At 34.2% G+C, this 27,923-nt stretch overlaps 1 protein-coding gene and 1 pseudogene across 6 annotated transcripts in view; both read left to right on the top strand.

The window, feature by feature from the left end:
• Positions 1-27,923, top strand: part of Eip74EF (Ecdysone-induced protein E74) — a 539,076-nt gene that overhangs the window by 442,496 nt on the left and 68,657 nt on the right. For 5 of the 6 annotated variants that reach the window (XM_074138095.1, XM_074138052.1, XM_074138070.1 and 2 more), the window contains one exon: positions 959-1,012. The exons of the other annotated variant lie outside the window; for it this stretch is intronic. In XM_074138095.1, coding sequence (XP_073994196.1) covers positions 959-1,012 — 54 coding nt within the window. The remainder of the gene's footprint in view (positions 1-958; positions 1,013-27,923) is intronic. 6 annotated transcript variants of the gene reach the window in all.
• On the top strand, positions 20,198-20,333 carry LOC141446409 (U2 spliceosomal RNA; annotated as a pseudogene).

Raw genomic sequence — 27,923 nt, 5'->3', positions numbered from 1 at the left:
ACAATTTTGGTCAACCGATTGTTTTGTAAATTAGCAAATTTAGTAACATTTTTTTATTCTTTTTAAGATTCAATTGATGTTCTTAAATGACACTGAAATGGGTATTTAAAGAACAGCTCAATTATATTACGAGTACTTGCCCTTAATAGAGTTATGCCAGGAGATAAAAGTTATAGAATATTTGCGCGATATTAGTTGAAAAGAAAATCGAGCTGTTTTCAAAAAAAAAAAGAAGTCAAATTTTGGAAAATTTGTTGCCGTTTTGACCAATTTCGGCCAAAAAAGTTATTGATACGTCCCCATTTAGTCAAATTTGAATATTCTTAGTTAAATTAAGGTTTATTATATTCACATCACACAGTGTGATAGTGTGAGCAATTTATGCAAACTAACACTATATAAACTGGCTTTGTAGAACTTCTTCATTTGTATTATCACCAGTTCGATAATTTATTTATTTTTTTGTACTTAATGTAATTAATATTAGAAATTTATTTTTTGATTAGAGAGAAAGGTTATTAAATGTAGAAAGTATATACTGATTGGCCTTAACTATTCCATCAATGGGCCGCCATTAATAGCAATAAAAATAGTAAAATAGCCGATATTTTTATTAACCAAGTTTTACGTTAATAGCATGGTTTCTCTTAATTGTTTGCTGCGATTGTAAAATTTATATATTTATTGTTTACTATAGAAAATGGTTAACAAATATTGCTTATAAATAGACTAATTATTCTTAAAAACATCAAGGTAAGAGAGGCAAGATGTTTGTAAATATTAAATAACTTCCATTCTGCACTTTGCTCCTTTCCAACTTGCCTAACTCCTCACTGCCAGATCTGCTAAATGCAGGATTTACATTTTAATTGCAATTATATTAAAATAAATTGCGAAATTTCTAAACTGATTTAAATTTAAATTGTGTATAAAAAGTTGAATTTGGTTTTCATTGCAGGTGAAGGACAGTTTGCGTCGACAGTAGAGGGAACTAGTATCAGACGCGCGGCAGGTAGTATTGCCATTCTTATCAGTAAATTTTATGCACATAAATGTGTTTATGGTGTATTTGTTTGAGTATTACACATAGTTCGTATTCCGCTTTGATTCGGCTGATGTTGCCTAACTTAGTAATCACTCTATTTGGATTAAAAATTGTCAGATTTTCAGTTCAGCTATTCAAAACAGCACTAGAACAACTTTTTTAGGAAGTGGTTAGATTCTTTATTTATTTATTTTATTTATTTATTTATTGTGCTTTTGGTTTTGTCTTCCCCAATAACCATCTATTGTTTACCAACCAACATCTACTGTTGGCTTCTAATGTGCCCCAATTTACTAATGTATTGGTGGAAAAAACCAGCCCCATCATTTTCTATATTCGATTAGTTTGAGGAATAGTGCAGCCTATTTCACTTCTTTCTTCTCCGGGACTCCCACGAGGTGGTAACAGTGACTTTCTTCCCTAAGGATTAAGTTTAGACTTCAATAATGTTATTCATAGGATTTGCTCTGCTTTTAAAAAGACGTAGCATTTCCCGGGTGTTTTTTTCTCGATATCGCCTAGACTTTTGATAGTGTATGATTCGATAGATTGAGCTAGTAATGACGGTGCAGATGAACAGTTCTATCTATTTGAAGACGCAGCAACATCACAATCTTTGTTGTGTGCTTTTAGTTACAAGATTTCCTATTTTTGTAGGTCCTGAAGTGTGGAAGGTCACGTAGTTCCTTGGCCTCCGCCAATTTCTCTTGTACGAGTTTACTAAGGAATTTAGGACATGCGCAAATTTGTGATACGCATGTGGCTCGTGTCCAGGAAAAGCTGAAAGCGTTAATTTTGACTTCAAAATTGTCTTTCCCAGCTCTGAGGAGGTTATTTTGTGTGTATGGTGTATATCACGAAAGGCAATATCCGTTGGGAAATGCTGCAGAGGAATCAGATCATTGACGATGCAACTTCTTCAATGTGGAAGACGTAGCAACGACCAAATCGATCTCATAGATCATTCTCAAAACATATAATTGTCTTCCCAAAATAATGTGATCATTTATGAATAAACCACTCAAACTATGCGTAGAGAGGTCGTTCCTCGCCCGGTCCACACCAGGTGCTTTCCGGTTTTTTTGCGATCTCTAAAAACAAAAAAAAAACACTCCCTGGCAGAGTTTTCATCAATGAGAGCAGCCGTCATAAATTGCCTTGATGAACATTTTGCAGAAAAACTATATAGTTTTTTTCAAGAAAGACGTTATAAATAGCAAACAGTCTAGATTCGACACAATGAAGGGGACTATATCGATAGATTAGGGAATCGATAGGTAGGGAGTTGAATTACTCCGTTTCCACTTCGTGCTTTATAAAATATTGCACTTTGTTAGATAAACTGCACGAATTTGTACTCTTTATATATATTCGTAGAGAGCGAAAAACTGCAGAAGAAAAGTTTACTTCAACTCCCTTCTTACACATTTCAGTTAATTCGTGTAAAATGTGATCATGCATTGCAAAACAAAAAAATTGTAGAAGCTACAGATTTTGAAAAAACTTGACGAAACTTTAAAGACCGTGCAAGAGATAACTAAGCATGTACTTAATTTTACGTACTTAATTTTGAACTACCGCTCCATTGTTAGGCTATTAACAAATATACAAGTCACGTATCACCAAAGTAACTTAATACTTGAAGAGCTTTTATGATAACTAGTGAATCGTTCCCCTTTAGTGAAACGAAGTGCAGGAATAAGATCGATCCTGCGACGAACTTTCAAAGGATATGGTACAGGCGTTTTAGTACCGCTTCAAATGAAACCTCAGTTTTGATAAATTAGTAACATTTCATTTTATTATTAAGAAAAATAAAATTGTACGTCTTCAATTCTTTGAACATTTAAAAATTATGTAATTTGTATTATGGAAGTTTGATTAATATCATTAATGGATTAAATTTTAAAAATTTCATAAAATGATAAGAAAATGAAATAATGTGGATAAGAAAACATCTGAAGGTCTTGTAAAAAATTTCGCAAACAGAGCAACGTGACCTGCCCGAAAATTATTATTGGCAAAATTATTATTAGATAAGAAGAGCTTTTATCACATATCATTAGATTGTGGTGTAGAGTGGCCGTAGATCTTGTTCTTCCATTTTTTTTTTTCTTCACATGTTATTATCTACGTTGTTGTGGCAACATAAATATTACAATAATACTTTTTCTCTATAATTGATTAAAGAGTTTTGTTGACCAACAGGTTCGTTGACACAGTAACCTTGTAACTCGATATTATATTTAAATACAATATTAAATACTTGTCTCCCCACTTCTGCTATTAGTATTATAAACATCGATTTAACGTTCATCAAGAACGTGTGTTTCTTTTTAGTTACTCCTTCCCCATAATGTTAGTGCGTTTATACACTTTCCATTGTGAAGACCATCTCCCATTAATCGAAATCTTCCTTGCATTTTCACTTTAGCTAGAAGTACGTGTTGAATGTACCAACTCTGTGCTACTTACTTTCTAGAGTGGCGCACAACTTTGAAATATTTCCAAGAGAGAGTTTTACCACTTCGCTGAACTTCCATCGTTTATCGGCACAAAGTAGCGCTTTCAATATGCCATTTGTATTCATAACGCGTTGCCTAAACAGAGATACTACTAGATATACTGATCTTATCTTCTATGTCATATTGCTTAAGAATTGCATCCTTTTTCAAATTTGTATACCCAAATGGCACCGGAAATTATTGTTTCGACTTCCTTAAGTGCTACGAAAAAAGAGAAGTTTTTTGCGGACGTGTTTGTCAGTAAGATAATTTAATATTAGTACTGACTTTAATACTGACTTATCGGAGGCGGGTAATAAACACTCTGTTCTTAATTTTTTTCATTTTATGAATTAAATTAAGTCCAAAGTCTAGACCGGTATCGAACTCAGTATCATGATAAAAACGCACGAAATTATTAATCTTATTGTAATTGATCAGCCTCCAAAAACTCAATCCCTCAAATATTAATCTCCTTAAAAAAAACAATAATAATAATTAATTAATAAACAATAATTAATTAATTTAAAAATTAAATTAATGTTTAAAGAAATATAAAAAATTTCCCTGATAAGTCAGCCAGTATCAGAGCACTACTGATCTTTAATATTAGGCACCACGATAGCCGAGCGAGCGGTTAGATGCGAGGCCCGCCTAGAAATATGTATTGTGGGATTGGGTTTGATTTCTGGTCTAGGCCTTGGATATTATTTAATGGTTAATATGAGACCTTTGTCGTTTTTGCTAGTCGCCTCCGACCATGATCCCAATTTGATAAGGCGTGAAGCTTTGCTAAGGCGTTACTTTACTTTTGTTTGTTTAGCTGACCGAGATATAGTGCCAAATAATGGTACACAGCATCTCGCACCCCTTCCTCGCACCACCTACAGATGGCGTTCGGTCTCCCTTCCTATGGTAATCGAGTGCCCAGCCTCAGTATCATCACCACCAACAGAACTCTTATTAAATGCTTCTTAGTCAGATCCAACTAAGTACCGTGGAGAATCCGAATTGGTTCTTTCTACACAAAACTCTTGGCCTCCAGTTCCCTCAGCTTCCTACATCCTGGTGGTCCCTTCCCTGTATCGTGTCGAAATTGCAAGGGCAGGTCTACAGAATTTGTTTGACCCTTTTACTTTAATATGGCTTTTCTGATTTGGGACCCTTGATGAATGTGGCCGGATGATATTAGGTATAGGACGCAACTACACTACTGGCAGTTATTCACTCATTTGCACATATTCTTCAACTAGATTCCAATTGAGATTTATCCGGTTTCTCTAATTTTTAGTAAATAGTAATTAGTAATTATCCAGCACCAAGAGAACCAACCATAAGAGAGAAGTGTATCACTTTAGATGTATAATATTGTTTATGCTTCCAATTATTCATCTTGAGGAAGAGATCATGCGGGTTAAGCCTTCCATCAAATACTAGTTGCAATGGCGTTTAACTTAAACTTTGACAAAGTCTGAGTTCTTTATAACGTATGGGGGTGCCAGTCCCCCTAAGATAGAGGGAAATCCGAAGCGTTCAGAATTATATAAGATTAACATGATGAAACAGTTTCAAGTCCTAGGTTTATCTTTTTCTAATTCTTTCTAATATCATTGATAGTTTTCGTTAAGAAATCATTTCCTTGAAATAGAAAAAATTAGTAATGGAAATCTCGCTTCAAAGAAACTTCCAAGAACAAGTTATATTTATTCTATTGAGTTAATGAAGTTTTTGTTCACTATTCCGATTAATCCATATTCAATTTCATACCGTGTTAGCGTTAATAATACTTTTTAACGACTCCAATATTATTTCATTATTAATTAACTTTAATTTATGTTTATTGTATTAATATTCTATATTGTCTCTAGAAATATTTTGTATTACATTATTATTATTATTATTATTATTATTTTATTTTAATACATTATTTATTGCAAAAAACCTTGACCAGAATTATGAAGTTTGAAAAACCTGGTTTTGTGTACAGAATGAAGCTAATGTTCCCACTTTTGGTGCAGATTTATCACCGAAAGCTTCGTGAGAAGTACATAGTTGTGACACCCAAACTTCGTGAGAAACATTGGTAGCACTGTGCGTTGCAAGTAGTCCCTTTTAGGTGCAATTTACTGATGAACGGTTTCATTGCAATATTAAAGGCAATTTTAATCTGGATTTAGGGTATGCCAAGTGGGATTGAATAAAATATTGCTACTAGATATTCGGAATTTAAGGTAAATTCCATTGTGTGTGAATTCCAATACTTACATATCAACCATAATTACTTTGTTCGTAAACTAAGTCTCTACAGTTCATTCAGTGATGGAGTAATAATTATTTTAGAATCACCTGGTGATATCTTTTAGGAAGTGGACCATGTTTTCGAGGCATGTTGTCTAGTTTCGGATGAACGGATCCACAACTCCATGATAAAATTGGTTTGCATTTGTTCGGATAGTCAGACTGTGTTAAAGGAGCTGAATTAGTAGGTCTTTCTTTCCATGCTTTAAGGGACTGTAACAGCTAGCTGCTATTAAAGTCGTTCCTCAAGTCTTGGTGTCGGATCTTATGAAGATTTCAAGTAACGAAGACGGGGACTGGCTAGCAAAACTGGGAGCTTTACTTCTCCTTAGCAAAAGAACTGTGACATTGAAGCACTTTCGAGTGGGATCGGCCTCGCAGCATTCATTCTCATAGCTCTGTGGGCTAGCTGTCCACTGTAAAAAATGCTTATTCGGATTCTGTGCATGGTTATTAGTGAGATGCTTTAGGAAACTCTAATGGACTCTCTCAAGCATCTAGTTGGTTCCTTCTCTTGGCATTGTGGTTCAAGGAGACACTACATAAAGTGGACACTCAAGGATGCGGGAGCCTGTTAGCTCCTTAAGGTTGTTGCTCGATTCGTTCGAACTTGTGTCAATCTTTATGTTGCTGCAGACTAAGTCTGGACTTCTGTCATAAACTCAGTCGGTTGCTGTTGTTTCTCTTTGAAGTACGTACTTCCGTGTGTCCAAAGAGGCTTTAGATACTTCATGCATTCCCTCCACACTGACGAAATATAATAAAAATATTTATTTTTTTGACTAATATTTTCTTCTTTGCTGATATTTATAAAGGAAAAAGATAGATTTAAATCCTTGAAATTCGCTTATTCAATATTTCTGTCTATTCAGCAGTGATTGAAAAAATAATTTACGTTGCTAACATAATTGCTAATTAAATCTAAAATATTATTAGAGTAGATGAGTGTAAAAAATTACTGAAAAATAACTAAAAACAACTGGTAGTGGACTCTTTGAATTTATTTATATTAGAATGTAACCATTTTGGCTGAAAATAATTACTTTCGTCTTCAGAAAATCATCTAACGTCACTAGCTTTGAGGTTCTAGGTTACTGCAAGATTTCTATTTTCTCTTTGTGAGAAAGAAAATCTATGATAACGGCCTCGCGTATTTGAGTGTGGTAAAGTACGAGAGTATAAACATCCAGATTCTTTTGATGAATTGTTAACATATTTAGGCATTCGGCCGGAGAAATTATCAATTTTCTTTGTTTTTTGTTCTAATAATTGAAAGTAAATGTCTAAAACTTGTCGATAATGTGGCTCCTTTACCTTTGAACATGAAAACTCTGAAGGAAACCGAATTAAAAAGGAGAGTCTGAGGAGAAGGGAAACGCTACTGCAGTAACCAGAGTGTGGTAGCACTTTCCCTCCGCTATAACTGACCTTTATACGCTCACCACACTCATACGCGCACGCACACTTCTGCTCTTCATTTCTTCTTTTAATTACCCCACACACTCTAAAACTAACTCTATTTTTTTTGTTTTTTTTTAGAGAATCAACCTTCTTCAATTTACTAATTTGTTATTTGAGTAAGTTCATTTTAAGACTGTTTCGTTAAGTAATCACAATTTTTTCAACTTAAATTCAACTTTAAATTCTAGACCACGAAAAATTAGGTGACGTAGACGGGGAGAAAGCATTCACTCAGCATTCAAAACTAATTAAAACTTTGTAGTTTGTTAAGTCTCGAACTGAGGACCACTTAATTTACAAGTCCTCGTTCATAACTACTCATTAAACCTTCCCGTTTAGTCCTGACGATGTACATTTAAAATGTATATACAGTCGAGCCTCCCATAAAGGACACTCTCACTAGCGACCACCTCCATTTAAGGACAGTTTTTCCCCGTTTTACCCCTATACACTTTCTATATAAAAGAACCTCTGTCTAACGGACACACATAGCCACCGCGGGCATTGATTTTGGGGAAAGGATTATATGTTTCACCTCTCACCAACGACCACCTTATTATTAAAAGTTCGTTTGACGCGGTGATAAAAATAATTATTTTTTAAAATTTGGTGATTTTTTGGATAATTAATAAAAATTTGATGCATATTATATAGCTGCAATAATTACGTTTTTAAATCTATTAATAATAAACAATTTTTAAATAGATGTTTGAAAAAAAAAAAAACATATTTTTTCATTATGAAACTAGCCTACCTCCTTCTAACGACCACCTCCAAACAGCGGCCACTTTGCTTTCCACCGCCAGTGCCCGTTATTGAGAGGTTCGTCTGTATATTTAAAATACATTACAGAATCCTGGTTCTCTAATTAGAAAACTTCCTCTAATTCTCGAGGTTCTATGATAGCTCACGAGTCAAAACCTTATTGCAGCATACTCTGGAAGTACTGAAGCAAAATATTAAATTTCTAGTTGAGTAAGGAAAAATAAAATATCTGTATTATCCTCAGTGTTGGATAATATCGATGACTTTATCCGACGTAGCGGCCATGTTCATTGTATTTCTGAACGGTCTCGGATTTTCATCTATCATCAGGGGTAAAGTTTGGTGTAGAGATTGCGATTTTACTTTTGTTTCCGTCTCATACCTAGGGTAATTGGGTAATCGAAAAATACGTTTCGAATAAAAATAGAGTTACTTATTTACAATTAGTACACTAAGTTTAAAGATAGAACTAGTCATTTTCCAGAAACTCTCAAAATATCTGCTCTTTAAATGACACTTCCGGCTACTGATTGTCTACCAATTTAATGGAACAGTTTAATTGGCACTTTAGAGAGAAGCCTAACCCTAAATCTTTAAAATAAAACTGAAGAAACAATGTAGCAAATTGTCTCTGTTGATTGACCGATTTGCCTGACAGTTCTTATTGGCATCTTCAGGAGTTACCTGAACGAAATATTAATTTCAACTTCCGGAGATTCTTTTGTTTTTTCATTACAGCGGAGACCCCACTTCGTCGTACTTAGTGGTTTATTTGCGGTCATACCTCCAAATCGTAGGATTACAATTCGTTCTCTTCGTAAAAAATGGCAGTTTTATATCTTATTCTATTTTAATTATTGTTATCTTTTTAGACAAATCTCGCAACATACTCCCAACTTGTAGAATATGAGATCCATCGCCAGTAGTTATTACCGTTCCCTTTATTATATCATTTGCTAGTTCTTTAAATTTTCTAAATAGTGTACAGAAATGTAAAAATACTGAACCTCAAGCCTAAAGACCATTACTAATTCTGCCATCTTTATTCTCAAAGAAAAACGAAACATCACAAGGTTAACGTTTTCGAATTATTCATAAACCAAGAAATGGCCTAGTCTTGGGATATTTTTTATTTAAACACTTTTAATGCGTACTTCTTGAACCCTAGCTAAAAACCCTAAATTTATTATTTAATGCATAAAATATTCAAATGTGGTTCTTTCTCTTTTATTTTAGCATAAAAGAGGTTCGTTATTCTGGATAATTAGTATAGCATGGACTAATTATCATATTTAAAATATCTGTGATTTTTTACTTTCTTGACTTTCCACTCATTCTTTACACACACAGAACAATTAGTTATTATCATTGGTTTTCATTATTATTAGTTATTATTGAAAATTAGTTATTTTCGATTTAGGAGACCTCAAAATGGATACTACCGGGGAATTCTCAATTTTTATAATTTGACTCGATACTTCCTCTTATTTAGGAGAGGGATTGGCAGTTAGCGTATTGGATTCCCATGCGGAGATCCCGCGTTCGGATCCAGCTGCTAGCCCTTAGATTTTCTCTTCCTAGGAGCTTCTTACAGCTCAGTGACCATCACTGTGTCGGAGGCCAACAGGGCACTGAATAAAGACTCCAGGTACCTCAGATACAGAAGATATCCGAACCCTCCGATGTTTGGCGCGTCTTAAATTCAAAAAAAAAAAAAAAATCTTTCTTCTACTTGCCCAAGTTTAGTGAGAGAAAATGCCAGTTAGGTTCTAATAACAATTATTTTTAAAATCAATTTCGAAATTTCAATTTCAGTACTTCCAAAGGTAGATGTTGTACGGTAGCTTTAAAATCACTGCGGTAATTTAGTTTCGTTACTTAATTAGAGCTCTATGACCCAACTAGGTGTCGCGAAAAGCAGGCGATCGCTACATTCTTGTACCGTACATTACGTAACACAAGAGCAAGATCAAGATCGGAATCAAACTTAGGATTGGATCTTAACAACTAACCGTGACTAAGGGCCTAATTTAGCAGCTCATTTGGTAACCTGTACTTCGTAATTCGTGAGGAATGACTAATATCCTAGACTCATATTTCTAAGATAAATACAAAAGGAAGAAATAATATTGCCAATTTCAGTCATAGTTCAGTCAGAAGTCATTAATATTCTTTTTACGTTTTGGATTAATGAATCAAGTCACCAAAAACTATGAACAATACTCTACAATATAAGATAAATACAGTTGCCCATTAGAGTATGTGTTTGTCGTATTCATTGAAGTGATTTTAAAAACGTTTAACAGAATTTTCTAAATAATTTATTTTTTCTTCTTTTAGTAATTATAAACTTATTTCTCCTTTATTTCTCTTTGGCTGTAGAATTCTTTGGCTGAACTGGCGTCTTCTAGTTTTTCGGCTCATTTGCGGATTGTTATATAAGAATGTCACATTTTGATTTTCGGGATAAACTATCTTTGTATGTATTTGTCTTAATTTGAAGTGGGAGATCCCAAGTTCGAATTCCTCATGCAGTTACTTTCTATTTGTTAGGAATTGGAGCTTCCGTCCCCCGCCCACAACACCTAATTAGCAGTATGATGAAAAAAATAGGCATTCAGTTCGTTAATTTTTGTTTCCTAATCAATAAAGGAAGTTACTATACGCCCGGACGTCATACGTCCGTGTATATAAAATAGTTTAATGGATCAATAAATAGGATATATATATGCTTCAATCGTTTGTAAACCATTTAGGACATGGACGCTTTTACCGCTTATATCTTATAGTAATAATCGATCGACCTACTTTATCGAGAGAAAACTAGGTGACTGAACTATGTACATACACCTTACTCCTCAATCATTTCCGGTTCAACCTTATATTTATTTTACTACTACATTATATAATAAACTCTATATGAATACTTATGTGTACTATAGAAATATAAATACTTGGGTAACTTATAATTAACGACCATTATAAGTATTATTAATTGATTGGAGTAATAGTACCTATAATCGTGGTTGTAGTGACTTCAAAGAAATATCTCCTTAACAAAAACTTACAGTTTTAAGTATAAGGGTTGGTTAAACGCCCAAAAGGTACAAAATCAGCTAGTTCACAACATTTCATTCATACTTCTGCTCGTAATTTCAGCCATTTAGAAACGTTCGAAAAAGTTTATCTGTTTTATTCAAATTTTATAATAAATAAGTAATTTTACTACATCAAATTTTCAGGAACATTGTTTAGAATTTCACCCTTATTATGGTCAATTTTAAAATATTTGTTAAGTAAACTTAACCATTAACTTATTATTAAACAAATTATTTGTTTTTTTTTAAGGAGCTCAAGTATTATAAAAGTATATAAAAAAAAAAGTTGGATACTGTATCTCAAAATATTTGGGTTTAAAAAAATGGGTCAATCACTGAAAATAAACCATTTTGTTACTGGTCAAAGAGGGCGTGGTGTGACGTACATGAGGGATAGGCGTGATTTACTAAATAGTTTTCGCTTCTGATTGGCTCTTCAACCAACCTACTTTTCACACTTTCATTCTTCACTGTGATTGGCCATTTCTTCATTGGTTAATTATTTTTATGAAAAATTAAAGTTAATTTTTTTTTTTAATTAATTTTTTCTCCTTAGGTGTTTGATGAAGTATCAAACGATGCAATAAACATTTTCTCAATAAAATCATAAAAAATAGAAGACTTTTCTTGCTTAATGTCTTCTTTTCTTTACTAATAATGTAAGGGTAAACAGAAATTTTGGAATACAGGTTATTTTCTTGCGAAGTAGGTAAAAGAAAATTGTAGGCCATGTTTCACCAATTATTCCCCGCCATTTTGTATGTTTATTTGCATAAGGCTGTTTATTTAACGATTTTTAAAGATTTAATGATTAATAGTTTGTTACCTCCTATTACAATCAGTGTAAGTTAAATGGGTGCTACACGATACTGAACACAAAATTTTGTAGATGCAAATGGCCAGCATAAGGGTCTGTGACATCTAATAAATTCTAAAAAATATTAATAAAATTTAGTGTAGTAAAACTCTTTAAATGATATCAAGGAAGTATTATTGAAATGATGGTGGTACGTGCTGATTAGGCGTTTAATCGCCCTTATACATAACTTTTTAAACTGTTTTTGTTAAAAAGATTTTTTTATCTTTTGGATAGATTTTTTCCTTGATTTGAACAAATTTAAATATATCTACATATACTTACATAATAAAGGTTTAAGGCCTGACATATATAGGGCTATCTCCTCTTCCATAAGATATATGTAGATGCATCCTATAGATACATCGAGACCTCCAAAAGGAACATCTACACCTCATTCATGAAAATCGGTTCACACGTTTAGGCACTAAGTTGTTTACAAAAAAAGTGTACAAGAAGAAGAAAAAGATCAACATTTTGTCAAAGTGCCGTTTTTTCCAATTTCGGCAACTTTTTTCTCGAAATCTATCAGATCTGGGTTCTTGCAAAAAAATTATTGTTATAAAGGAAGGTTTGCCTTATATTTTAAAGAAAATTTGGGATTATAGAAAAAGATAAAAAAAATTGTCAAAGTTGGGTGTTTTTTAACGTTACGCTTTTTCTTGCCGTTTTGACCAATGAACCCTTTATCTGTCCTTCCGGACAGATTTAATCTAGTTTTAGCCCGGCGAATTGTCAAAGTTGGGTGTTTTTTAATGTTACGCTTTTTCTTGCCGTTTTGACCAATGAACTCTTTATCTGTCCTTCCGGACAGTTTTAATCTAGTTTTAGCCCGGCGATGAAAAGCGCTGGTTATAATGGCCGAAAATCTACTGCACAGGTGAAAAACTACGGAGCAAAGGCTTTATATTTGTTATGTTTTGCTAAGTTAGTGATTGAATCATCGAAAGATATTTTCTAAATAATCAGCTGTTTACTTTTGCATTTGAGCTAGTCTACATTTATGAGTGTGGTGGCATTTTGGACTTGAGCGATAATCAACATCGATAGACTAATCATTATAAAAGTTCAACTTCTGAAAAAGGAAATGTTTTCATCAACAAACCAATCGTTTCTTGCACTTATATATAAGGTTGTTGGACGTTAAGCCCCGCCTGAAATAAAAAATTGGCGATTATTTTACCTAAATATACATATTTATATATTTTATTTTATTTTTTTAGTAGAGAATTAAAAATTTTAAGCGACAAAAATAATTAAGAGTCGACTGGATTCATAGGTCTTCCAAATAAACGTCTAAGATCTTAATGAATGCGTCAGATTTTCACGCAGACTGTCTGGTCTAATTTTCTCTTATCTTTAAATTAATTAGACTCGTCGCTAACATACTGCTCCTCTTCTAAAACTATAAAATAAGCTATTTTATTTACACTAACATACAGTTATTATTTCATGCTATAAGACTTGATTCATACTATTTCTGTTTACTCTAATAATATTGTTTAATTGGCAGTGAATAAATAATGTTTATGAACAGAGTTGTTTAACTTCCTAGTGTATGGTTTATTGATTGACCATGAAATGTTATTATTTTGAAAATCTAATAAATTTAATTGTGTCTCCATTAGTGAAGTCTGTATCTGAAAATAATTGTGATAGCAATAACAATATTGCGTCAACATAGAGTTCAAGCAGGTCTGCCAGATGATTTGCGTGCAGTGCTAGAAGAAGGGTCTTCTTATAAAAAAAAAAAGGCTATTTGCATTTTTGAAGAAAATTGGATTTTATCATAAGATTTAGGATTAGGTTATCTAATAGTTAGGTTAGTTTAACAAAAGGGGAGAGGAATATCGAGTACTCTCCCCTTTGGATGGACGAGGTATGAATGCATTTTTGGCATGGTTGTATTTATCAGCGTGAGTGTATTTATAAGCGTGAATGTATTTATCCGTGTGAGAGTATTGATCAGCGTGAGTGTATTTATCTGCGAGAGTGTATTTATAAGCATGAATGTTTTAATTAAGAAGAATGTAGGTATAAATGAGAGTAAATATTGTACATTTAGCTAGGCTTAGTATATTTTAAAGGGTGTAGGAATATTTATAAGAGTACTACACCCCAAAGTTCAAAAATGATAGCTAGAATAGTTTGGGAAAGAATAATAGATGCAAATAGCCTTTAGGTGGTGAATAAAACTGAGATGAGACGATTGGGTTGGGTAAGAAGAGGATGACACTACTGGGTACCCGCACTCCCTCTTGTCGGTTGGGCCGATAACTTATGAAGGGAAGTGTGGACCTAGGTCGGATTACCCGGGGCTCCGCCATGCCTCACTGGATGAGACATTGGTTGGACGCTAATCGGGTGGAGAGACATGTGCCATCCTAGTCCGAGAAAAGAACACAGCTCTAGGAGCGCTAATGACCATAGTCGTCGATGCGCCAAAAAAAAAAAAAAATAAATAAAAAAATAACAATATTAATGTCAAATTTTGTGGTAATTAAATTATTTGCAAGATATAATTATCGGAGGATGTGGTCATGATGTTAGTGGTTAGTTGGTCTCTAGGAAGAATTGCAGCCTTGTTGGTTGGTGTCTGCTGGCTACAATTGGTCCAACTCGTTCGTACTGATCTGCAGTTTGATTCTGTGTAATTTAGAGATCATGCGGTGTGATTGGCAGATTTACTCGTCCCTTCCCCTTCCACAGCTATCTTCTCATGGACTAGATTCTTCATTATAGTGGAAATTGGCCGGGTACGATGGGCCTGTCTTAACTATGGTTCAAGTTTGCCACAGACCGATTTTCTTTTTTCTTACGATTAGAGTAGGATATGGTAAAAACCCTCTAAACTGACACCATTTCCATATTTTATTATTGTCAAGATTTAGTTTTTAGCGCCAAAGAAGCTACCTATGATTAAAAAAAAAAAAAAAAAATTCTCCCCAGAAATCGATTCTTACTCCAGATTGCGACCTCTGTGGTGTAAGATATTAAAATGACACTTAAGAGAGAGCTTGTGACTGGACCCTGTGAGCCTACGAAGATTAAGGTGGACCACACTAAATAGAAGAAGCTACTGAAGACTTAGTGCACATTCTTTGCCGGAAGGACGTGGAAAAGACAGTTGTTACTTTAATATGCTGCGCGTATCAGCATCAACTCCTAAGAACTCTTACATTGCATTCTTCATTAAAGCGTAGAACAAAGCGATATATCGGGCACCTGTTTTAGGAAATAAAAATCATAATTGGTAGCTGCGAGAACTGTTTGGTTTGACCATGAAATGTAATAATAATAATCATCAAGTGACGGAAGCATGCTAATGTCGAAATATCATTAAAAACAAACTTGCCTGTGTGGGAAGGAAGAAATTACGCATTTAGATTTAAATGAACTTCTGATTATTGTTATTACAAGGCGAATAATAATTTACTGCAATAAAAGGGGAATCTTATTTTACTGAAACTAATTTATTAGAATAAATGGGCATTCTGAAGAACTCGCCGTATTCTAGAAACCACTTTTACTGAGTCAAAGGACCATAAAACCCACTTCAAACCATTACTTCTCCATATTACTTTAATTTGATTTTTTTTGGGGGAAGACAGCATCTCTTCTTTATTTAAAATTTTGACTGTTTTTTTTCTTCAACTTAGCGGTTATAAATCCTTAGGAGCAATAAAGCTATTGGTTCTTCCTAACGGAAGGCCAGATAATTTGACCACACCTAACCATACCTTTATTCTGCCCGAATTTCAGTATATAGATTATAACTAGCATAATTTAAAATATATTGTTATAATCATTCAAAATTAATCTACGCTGACGTTAATTTACCAAGTCGAAAATGCTTTTAGTTTTTCTGTAGCCTGTTATTTAATTTAAAATTGAGCATATATTTTTGCCCAATAAAACTATTCTATTCTATTCTATTCAGAATTAATTACCAACGTCGACGTTGTAATGTACACATGTACACATTATAATGGAATATCCATCTCAATGCTCCACGTGCCGAGGATAATGTTGACTTTTTTTCAATTTTACTATTATAATCGCTGATTGCTTTTAATATGCTCCTTCGTTTATATATGTACATATATACGGCGCGCATTCACAAAAATCAAATTATAGCAACCAAGGCGCCACGGTAGCCTAGCCGAGCGGTTAGAGGCGAGACCTGCGAAGCTAATATGTATTGTGGTATTAGGTACGATTCCCGGTCTTAGGCCTTGGATTTTATTTAATGGTTAATAAAAGAAATTTACAGTAAAGTATGTTAGCTAGTCACCTCCGTCCACGACACCTAATAGGTAGTTGAACGTTAAGCCCCGCCTGAAAAAATAGGCGATTACTTTACTTTACTTTTTTTTAGTAACCAATTTTCGGACTAAGGGGACCTCAAACCGGGTATTTCTGGTGAAACTCAAAATCCAAATCTACCTGATTACAATACCCTACTCTTACAAATAGAATAAAAAAAAAAAAGAATCAATTATATTGAATAAGGTTAGTTTGAATTGACTAGTTAGTAATAAGTCGATCCATATTCCGGGAAGTGGTCGAATGGTCGGTTTGTTTAACAATCGCTGACCCAACAAAGAGTGAAGTCTTTAGAAAGCTATGTTTATTTATGCTATTAGTGTGACCAAGGTATTTGGCCTTGAACTTGAGATTGATCGTGGCTATCGAACTGTCTCGATGGTTCATATTCTATATTTCTCATCAAAACAGTATTTTCCTCCGGTAACAATCAGCTTTCTAAATACAACGTAATTATTTAGCGCTTAAAAAGAAATAATTAAATTATATTTTCGGTAGCACACTTTTTCTGAGATGAAAGATAAGTTTTGCTGTTAATGACAAATTGATTTGATTTTGATGATAGAATTATGTGAATTGCACTAGTTAGAAGGAGGTAGATCGAAACTGATTTATTCAAAATAATATACAGGAAATATTTTCTGTTTAGAAAAACAATGAGTCTCCTATCAGGTAAAGAAATTTGCTAAAAATTAAGAGTGGCTTACGATGTAGAACTTGCCACTGAGTATCAGAGACTAACAAACCTTCTTCAAGTGGAAAGAAAATGCCAAAAGCAATTTAATTATGTAATTAAAATTAATGTGCAAAGTTAATTTTGTCATCATAAGTTAATAAACAATTAGCTAATACTGAGCCATTTGTGTCACTTTAAATCATATTAAATTCAAAATTAAATAAATTTTGAATATGTTTCAAAGTTTCGAAGACGACCTGGTCTCTAGCGCTCAACGAAAAATAAATTGAAATTTACAGTAATTTCTCTTTCTTGATGTTAATAAAAACAGATGAACCCTGGCTGATATTACTTTAAAACAGGGTCCATCAACCTCCAGAAGGACGCAGGTATTATCGACTGCTTCTCGAAACAAATTCCCTGCAGGTATACCAGCCTAATCACTCACACTTTACATAAGGGTGGACAGAGTTAGTAAATGTGGTAAGCTACGTATTTGAATTTACCTTATATGTTAAACTTCTGCTTAAAACACACATACCTAAGCATTCTCGCAGAGAAATACAAACGCTTCAGACAGCGTATAGGGCTAGATCTCTTTTATAAAATGTTTGAATGGCAATCTACAAATGAGCCATTGCGCAGGAGTCTTCTGGGTGCATTGCCGTTTGCCGGACTAAGAACGTAGAGCTTCTGATGTTACATTGTCTTCTTCCATTGACGCCTAGATCCTAAAAGGACCTTGGCATCCTCAAAGTTCCGTAGCCACTAACTTACAGCTCTTGCTCTCCATCTCTTCACTCCCAGACACCTCAGACGCTCCTCCACGTCATCTGAATACGGGGGTCTTCATGTTTTCTGGCTCCTCCCAAGAAACAACTTTGTACTTATCGTTTCTAAGTGTTCCAGCCATTTGTGCCTATCCCTTTTAATAAATTTAGCAGGCCTTCATCGCATAATCATCTCATTTCGGCCCTTGTAGAAATCCCACTCTCATTTAAGGGTCTATGTATCTTTCCTTTCCATATCCCACACATATTAACATTTTGCTAGCGTAAGTCTTATTATCCTGCAAACAGTGCGACTTATCGTCTTGCACACAATGAGTTTTCCCTTCACTGAAACCCACAACTTTTTGTGTGTACATACATTTTGGATCTATAGCCTGGCGCTAGGTATTTATCTTCGAGTGTGTCTCATTCAGGGCTGCCTCAACTGCTCCCATATATTTAAAAAGTCGGCATGAGGTGAACTCGCTATCCCTCAGCCTCTCTGACCATGCTTTGAACTAATATTATTTGTTCTCTTAATGAAACTTTCTTTACTCTTGTTGATCCAAAGAGCTTAACTTTTTTTGTCCCTGCTTCAAGCACCTGTACAGCCTCGCGGAGAACTCCGGTTTCGCTCGCTTTTAACCTCGTTCGAGTACGTCAGCTTTTGGGTCACCCTATTGGATATCAAGCCTTTGGGATTAGTTCGAATGTGCCTTATCGCTAGTTCCAAGACAATGATGAAGAGCCTGCTGTAAGTGGAACTCCCTGCTTTACTCCCATGGAGATTATCCAGGGGGGCACGTACAGCAAACTGTTGCGGACGCGGTAACCTCCTTAAAGTTGACACTGCTCTAGATTAATGCCACCTTAAGAAGACTTAGGATGAATTTCTTCTTTTAATAAACAGAAAATATTAGACTATATTTGGTTAGTATTTAATAATCAACTTTGTTTGAACCTCAGTTTATTTCAGAACAGAAAAGGGAACACTTGATTCTGTGACCAAGTTGATCTTTGGGAATATTTAATTGAACGCGTAAATATTTCATGAGCAGTATGTCGCTACAGAACTAGTGCTGAAACTCTCTGGGGATTCGAACCTTACTGAGTGTCCTTTTCAGACTGACTTAATCTAGTTAGGTTTCCACTCAAAAAGTATTTAAAAATTAACAAAAATGCTTTGAAACTTGTTTGTATTTAGTTACATCATTAAATATATGTTCAGAATGTTTAAATATCAACTCAAATTCTTTTTTATGTTAACTATAAGTACTTATTTTGGCTGTTCCTTATTTTAAAGCGGATTTTCTGTTCAGTATTACTCGTGAGCCGCAGTTAATTTTACGTGAAAAAATAAATATTTTCTGGTGAAATGAAAGAGGCAAGAGGAACTTCTCGCCCAATAAAACGAAACGCTTTTATCCCAAATTTCTTTCAAAATATAAATATTTGAGAATTTTGCTTCGTTTAATTAAGTAATTTTGCCAGCGAATTTAACTCAGGATAAGCAGTTGAAAGTTAACGTCCGTCTATTTCTCTTCTTTTTTTTTAAAGCAAAAACGGCATTTTCAAAAATTGTTCTTGTTCTTCTTGTTTCCTTTTTGGCAGACAAAGTACCAAGAGATCGTGGTAATTATGATTCTCACCTGATTTTTCTTATGCATTTTTTAATTGAGATTAGAAGAATTGAGTTCAAAATAATTTGCGATCGTAATATTTGCAGCTAAACATTAAGGAATCAATTAATAACAGCTCCATAAAGAATGCCATAAAAACGACAGTTCAATAAATATCCGTAATAAATTTTAATCCAACACAGTTATTGACAGCTCATCAGCCGAGAAGAAAAAAAGACCTCTTAAAACTTTCACTTTGGCAGGCGATACCATGGTTTTTGTAAACATTTGGCCAGTTACATTCTTTACCAGTCAGACGATACCATGCTTTTTGTAAACATTTGTCCAGTTATTTTCTTTACAGTGTAGAAGAGTAATTGTGTTTGTGAGGCAAACTTGTCCAAGTTTATTTATGGCCGCCTTGATAACTCTATACAATAGTGCGGCCCTATAGTTACCCACAACTAGGCAGGCTACCTACTTGTCCCACTTTTGCACTGCTAACCTAAATTTTAAATTTCCCCAATGGATACTGTGACGTAGTGCACCCTATATTTTTCTGGTTACCTGCTCTGCTAATTTATAGTCCAGCTATTCTTCAGAAATTTATTACTATCCATATGAGAACTATATTTTTGGTAAATATTCTAATTTTTTTTTTCTACTTCCTGAGAGGATTTTCACTTTTTTCGGAATTGGAAAACTTTATGAATGAGTGTAAGAAAATTAAGCCTTCTTTAAGGGAAAAGTGAAATCACGTTATTTATTTTAACTGCATCATCGCTTCTCGGCCTTTTGGCCAAGATCAATGTGTAATATCTGTTCTTATCAGCTTAATCTCTGGTAAGGCTTCCATAGGAGAAGATTAGGCGCCAAGGTAGCCGAGCGGAAAGAGGCGAGACTAGTAAAGCTAATATGTATTGTGGTACTGGGTTCGATTCCCGGTCTTAGGCCTTGGATTTTATTTAAAGGTTAATAAAAGAAATTTACTGTAAAGTACGTTTGCTGGTCGCCTGCGTCCACGACACCTAATTGGGTAGTTGGACGTTAAGCCCCGCCTAAAAAAATAGGTGATTACTACTTTTAACTGCATTAATTGAAAATTTATTTTCAAACTTAAATTATAGTAACTGAAGTTCCACAGGGCAGCAATTTGGATACTATTCCTTATTTGATTTACACTCCAGACATACCAACTGATCCTAATACTGCATTTCTTACATACGCAGATGACACCGCCTTACTGTCCTCTAATCATGATCCTGTCCTAGCATACAGGAATCTGCAGTCACATCTCTCCTCATTACAGCAATGGTTATAAAGCTTAATATAAGTGTTCAAACATCGCCTTCACGCTTCGTCGCAATACTCTTCCACCAGTCTTCTATAACCTAACACCTCCACCAGTAGTGAACGTCGCCCGCTACCTTGGGCTTTACTTAGACCACAGTCTTTCTTGGAATCCCTACTCTAGACTTAAAAGAACAGAACTAAACAGACGCTATTGACAACTTAAATGACTTAGACGATAGATCAAAACTGTCTCTAGACCGTAAAAGACTGATTTATACTACTATTTTAAAACACTAGGGCGTATGGGATAGAGCTGTGGGGTTCAACCAAACGCACCAATCTCCACAGAATCCAATCTCTCTCTCTCTTCGATCCATATTAAACGCCCCTTTTTACATCTATAGCCACCGGACTATACTCACTGATCTTAACATTCCTTTTATCACACAAGTCGCTAAAATACGATACAGGAAACACTTCATTTTAACCTTCAATCACACGCAAATCCTCTAGCTCAAAATCTTTCTTCAAGAACTCTTTCTGGCATACCAACAAGATGTCTTAAAAAACAGTGGCCTGGAGATCTCCTCTCTAGTAGAAAGTGACTAATAAGTTTAATGTTTTGGAATGTTACCATTGGGTAACACCGTTTGCATCTACTGTTCAGTGTTATCATTGTTACTTATATAGCACCAATAAAAAAAAATTATAGTTTACACTTATTGAGCTGTTTCCGATCTAACAATTGGCCAATAGGCCCCGTAAAGTGCGGAAACAAAAAAGATACAAGTTGTAAGGTTAGAATTGGTGCAAAAAGACAATTTACTTCAAAATTTCGCAAGATCAATATTAATAAAATGAAAGCGTAACAAGAAGCGTGGCGTCACGCTTCCCCCATAGCCCCTCCAAAATTAATAAACTGAGAAATAGTTCCAAAACTAAATTTCATAAATTTCAAAACGATCAATCTTATACAATCTAATTACCGGGCGAACTTATTCGCTTCCAACTCGGTATTTTGGTCAGTCGTTTCATACTCTTAAGTATAATGTGGTTAGTCTCGTACAATGTACTGAAACAGAACTTAAGAGACGAACTTAACTTCCCGACTCTAAACAAAGACTGAGCTTGTTTTTTTAGCAATTTTTGTCTATAAAGGACAACATAATTCAAAAACGAAAAAATTGTAGGAAGTTGAAATTTGGATTTCTAGATTAGCTGACCCTTAAGTTTCTGGATGATAACAGCTAATCCAGAAATGGATTTTCCAGTTTCTTGAGCTTTTCTCTGAACCTGTGTTTTTTTAAACTTGGTTACCTACTGCATACAGTTATTCCTAATTAGTAACCCAGTACTTTACAGCTTTACAGCACCCATCAATGGGCTTTGGCCTCCTCGATCCGCTTCAGCCAGTCCTCTCTATTCAATGCGGCAGCTTTCCTATTGCGGGTGTTCAGCATGTTCTTGGCGTCCTCGCTAACACCATCAACCCATCCTAACCTAGGGCATCCAACTCTTCTTGTGCGCTGCACATTTTCCTCTCCATTCCCGGCAAAATGGTAATTCTTGGCCAGAGGGGTGGTTGGGCTTTTCATAAGGTACTATCTCAAGTAATACATAGGTTTATCACATATTAAATATTAACCAATTGCATAGATTTTTATAGTTTCTAGCGCATTGTATTGAAAATGGGGTACTTGAAAGATATGTAAAGTGGAAATAAGAAATACTTTTTAGTTAAATTTATATGTTTCAAAATTTAATTACTTAAATTGCGGTCGTGTGAGTGTTCATACTAAATTTTTAAATTCTATAAGAGTGGGATCATTTTGAAAATTCAATATAGGGACTTGTGATCTACTTCTCCAGCAAGCTTTGATTGAATGTAATGCCAAGATGAAAAACGTGGCAAAGAACTGAGGCCGGAACTGTTACCTTCAGTTAGTTGAGAACAACATTTCAAGATGGAAGACAAATTGACAGTGGTCGTGCGAGTAAGATACGTCTCATTTTTCTCACGGATGTGGCTGGTCTATCTCCTCCCTATCTAGGATAACTGCTAAGTTTTTCAGGAAAGTCTGTTTGAACTGAAAAAAAAATAAATGAAATATAAATAGTTATGGGATGAAAGGGAATAGCCCGAGAATAACCAAAGTCGTGGTGGCAGCGTTTTGGCACATTTCCTAATGAACGCGGTCCTAATTTCTGGTTTGTTTACTTCAACACTATCACATCTTTTGCTAATAATAAATTATTTCTCATTTATTCATGTTTTGGATAATTTTTCAGTAGATATTTGCGGTGGACTCCCATCGTTAGCCAGACATATTGCCCCTTTGTCTTTATCCTCCGTAGCACGCAAGTTGATTTTTTTCCCTGAACTCGTACTTTCATCCATCAACAGAGGTATTAATCAGTTAGGCGAGATATTATACAGCTATACACACCTATATATTACCCTTTGCTCAGCTCACTGTCTGATCTGTGTTGTCCGTAAATAGAAAAACTATCCGCAAGCTGTGAATCTTTGAAAACTTTCCTCTACTAACCTTACAAATTTAAAGAAATATCGTATTCACTTGACGGCTTCTCACTGCAAGCTCTCTATTTAGATCAGATTTATATAATTATTGAATCCATACGTTTAATAAAATTGGATTGGTATTATGTGAGAAGTCCGAATTCGCCTCTGCCCAGTAACACTTCTATAATCAATTTTCGCAGCAAACATCTGAAAGACTTACACAACAGTCTTTTAAAGCAATGTAAGTTATATTTAATTTTTCTTGAGTCTTAACCTTTTTACTAAAACATCTGGAGTGAACAAATTTTGAAATTCTCTTATGAAATCGCTTATAGCGATAAAATTCATTGAGTTAACTGGCACTGCCACTATACTATTATTCAAATTTAAAATTTGAACTTACATGTTGCATTTATTCGCATAACACTGGTTTTACAGTATAGTGCATCTATTCACGTTAAGGGAGTGTTGCTATTGGGTGCCTTCTCCTATCTTCATCCACGACATTGTTATATTATATCACATTTGCTTGTTGCAACAATCGTTGCAGTTGCAAATTTCAATAAAAGATTAAAAATAAAAAAACACTGGTTATGAGGTTATTAAACTGGTTATTACATTTGAATATTCATATGTGTATGCACACAACTAAAAATAAAAGGAAAAATAGCGCAACCAAAATGGATTATTAAATTTGTTATTACAATAAAATACAGACAGTACAAAATGCCTCAGATTAATTGGCTCATTTCCTAGTTGGATGTCCATAGATTACATCAATTGGCGAATCAATTTAGTGATTTTGTCTCTATCAATCAAGACAATTTGCCGGTCAGCGTTAAACTGGGCATCATTTAAAATGGCGATGATTTTCGCTGGAAGAATACTGCAGGCCTCTTCCAAGACGTGGATCTTTCGGGCGCACTCTCCAGCTCGTTTTTAAAAAGTTTAATTTTTGACGAATAGTGGTTACAAAGTTTCCTTGTGTTATTCACATACTGTTTCCTAAATTTAGGAAATCTCTTTGTTATATACATTTCAAAATTCCATATTTTTTGCTTAATTTTATGAGAATATAAATATAAATTAAGAGAGAAACCGAAGTTATTTTGTTTACAATTCTGATATATATAATAAAGCATGCTGAAGATAAATAAACGTAATGTTTTGTACATATTAAAGTGTTATTAACCGGTGGTGAACACAAGCGCGAAACTGTACAGATCGTGTTCAGGCAAGTGTGTAATTTTTGTGTAATGTGTACGCTGGTGTCCGTTTTGAAACGGGGCCGATATTTAGGCAAGCGACTAGTTTCGTCAGCCGGGCGGTGTGTGTTAGGAATGGTGCGCTAGTAGTGGTGAGGAAGAAGGAAGGAGAAACCTGTAGCAACCAGAGACGACTTGTGGCTCGCGCCGGGTCCGACCACAACCAGCGCGCCTCCTGCCGATTATAGTCGAACATGTCCGAACTGTACACTGAGTCAGTGGGCCAGTGCTGTCTAAGTCAGTCGGCTTCTAGAGCTCTACTTGTTGTTCAGTTGCACGATAAGCGTTCTAAAGATATAGATAGCATTTAGTTTTTTTATAACACGCGGCATTGCCGGCACCAGTGGACCCATATTTCGTGCGGCTCGCTTAGTTTTTTAGTTATGGGGTGCTGTTACTCTTGAACAGTGTTTAAAATTGAGTGTCTTTGTGATTTTTTAATAAATTTAAAAAAAAACAGAATTGAATTTGATAAATTTTAGTGTGTATTCGTACAATTTTTAAGTGTTTCTTAAAGACTTATAATAATAATTTTATTTGGAATGGAGGTCGATTGTGCTCCTTTGGACTTGAGCGCGACCTCCCGCCTGAAATATGATTATTGTACCTCGGATTCAGATGATTCTGATGCTCAAGGGGGTCCACAAGATCCTAACTGCAAGGCGTATAAGAAATCTCTTATGAAGAGATATCGTAAGTCATTCTTTTTATTATTATTTCAACTTGTATTTTGTAGATTTAATTTACCCATTTTAATTCTAGTTTAAAGTTTTAACGTTTCTATTTAAAAAAAAAAGATGGTCATTTTAAAAAAATTAAATATTTGTCTTATTTTTTTTAAATACTTTTTTAAAAAAATATTTGAATTTATGCCTGAGTTTAATTCTAGTTTCTGACGTTTAAAGCGACCTTGTGTGCTCCACTTCCGCCAGGTTTCGCTTTCCACACTTCTGCCTCCGCGGCGCGCTTCTCCACTTCTGCCTCCAAACAGCTATTTTCTCTTTCTTTTGCTCCCATTCCACTAATCGGACAAGTTTTCTCTTTTTAACAACTACCAATTTCACTCATGCCTTTCGTTCTTTCCAATCTTCTCTTGAATATTTTACATGGCCCCTCCACATGCCTTTTTTTTTTTTTGTTAACTTATTCTTCGTTTTTTTTGCCAACTTTCACATTTTTAAATTAATTTATTATATAGTTTAAATTGATTGATTTCTTTCTTTGTAATTTTTACAGACTGCGGTTTTTATTGATATATTTGTGGGTTAAATTATTTTATTGTAAAAATTATGCTTAGCTAAGTTTCCGGTACTCTGCTGTTTCCTCGTGTAGATTGCAATTCCTTCTTAGTTTTACCTTGGGAAATATTATTATTTGTTGCGTTATATTTTTCATTTCCTATTTTTAAAAAAGAGATTATCACCTGTTTCCTGTTGTGTTATCCGCTTAATCCTTGATGATGTTATTGTTATTTTAATTATAGATTTTAATATTTGTGGTGCACAAGATTATTAAGAATTTAACAACAATTTTTTGAATAGTATTTAAAATATTATTGATATTATGAAAGATCTTATGATAAGAGAGCTGTTTTACTAGCTGGCAAAGATAGTGTATTATATAGAAAGTAGGTCATAGGGAGAGGACACAGCCGGGTGGTGTTTGAGACCCAAGCGAGAAAAGAAGCAGTGCCTAGTAAAATTAGAAATCTCCTACCATTTCCTTATGTTGTATGTTCAACTAGGTCATGCTGTTGTACCCAGACGGTACAGCAGGTATGATGTACAGGTAGTCCATTTTTATAATATGTGTGGGAATGTAAAATTTATATAGGGCCTCTAGGTGCATGTTGACAACTACAAAAAATGAAAGGAAAGTACTTATTCTTCCAACTACCAATATACAGGAAAGGCTTATATATTACACCTGCCCTTTTTAATCTATTTTACCAAGTTACTTTCCATCTTTTACTAAAGATTCTCATCGAAAAGTTATAAAAATTAAGGGCAAAAAAATACAAAAGTTAAAAAAAAAGAAAAAACCTTAATAAACTCCCACTTTATAATATTTCTTGCTACTGGTTGAACTGCCTTGAACTCATTGGCGCGAGGGGACAGGTTTGTATCGCGCGCCGTACAAAGAGGAAACACTCCTTCTATATTTAGGTATACTTCAGGGTTACACCGTCGGCAAATACATTTTTGCTGCTTCAATAAAATATTTCTATTTCTTAAAACTCTATTGTTTGTTATTATTATTAGATTTTAATGATTTTTGTTTTCACTCATTTTATTACTTTCTTATTTATTCCATTGATGATAATTATAGATTTCTTAATTGGCTTATAAAAAAAAATCGTTTAAAATTATTTTTTAATGATATTTGTAGAAAATAAATAATTCAAAATTTTTATTTTAAACGTTTGACTTAAAATTGCCACATTTTCATGAATTTTGTAGCGCTTTCCCTGCAAAAAAAGTCTACAAAACAGAAACTGCCCTATAAATGTCTCTGTTAGGCAACGGGTACAAATTACAATTAAGAATCAATTGAATTACTCTCGCTTGCATTAGAAAAACAGAAAAATGTCTACCTAGAATTAAACTCTTCTAATTTATCAGATTTTTCTGTGGTTTTAACGTAAACTATTATATGTTGTGATTTGATGTTAGAATTTTTAGGTAATCTCTTATTGAAGGGTATAAAACGTTTTTTAGAAGTCTTAAGTACTTTAAAGTTTTTTGAAATTCAAGATTTACCAGAAACGCATATTTTGAGGAATCCAGTTAAGGATTTTAAAAATTTTTCTAGCAAATTATTGTATGGACACTTCTTTTTAAGTATAAACAAAATATCACAAAGAGAAATCACGTAATTTTACTCTTGGTATCCTATTAGGATAATACCATCGTGCACCTGTTGGTACTACTGTAAGGTTTTCCGCGATTTCCTCTGGAAGAAGATTTTCTTTTCTTCAAGAACAAGTTAAAGTTCATAAAATGCCAAATAATTTCTTTTAAGGCAATTTTCTGGGGAAATTTTAAACCGCGTTTTACAAGATTGAGAAAGAGCATCACCGTTTATCATCAAATTGTACGGCACTGGAATATGAAAAGTGACATTAAATGTGGACAAGCACGATAACCTAATTTTTTTTAGCGATCTAATCTTCAGAATCCCACGAAATTCTCCTTTCGTACAGATAGTCACAAATTCAACTGTGTAATAGCAAAGAGTTGTTTGTGAATTAACAGAATACGTGCTTGGGTTTTTCGAAATTCAATCAAAATGGCCACAAATAGTAGTCTGTAGATTTAAGAAACGATGTACAATTTATAAGGCGGAGGCTTATGATACACTGAATAAGATATCGGTCGTTAGTTATTTCAATATGTCGTGCGCGTCAAAAACATAGTTTTTTTA

Source organism: Rhodnius prolixus, unplaced genomic scaffold (genome assembly GCF_049639745.1).
Source record: "Rhodnius prolixus isolate KJV_2025 unplaced genomic scaffold, Rpr scaffold_1, whole genome shotgun sequence".
Lineage (NCBI taxonomy): Eukaryota > Metazoa > Arthropoda > Insecta > Hemiptera > Reduviidae > Rhodnius > Rhodnius prolixus.
Note: the sequence above shows the minus strand (reverse complement) of the source record. Positions and strands in the feature narration are given on the sequence as shown.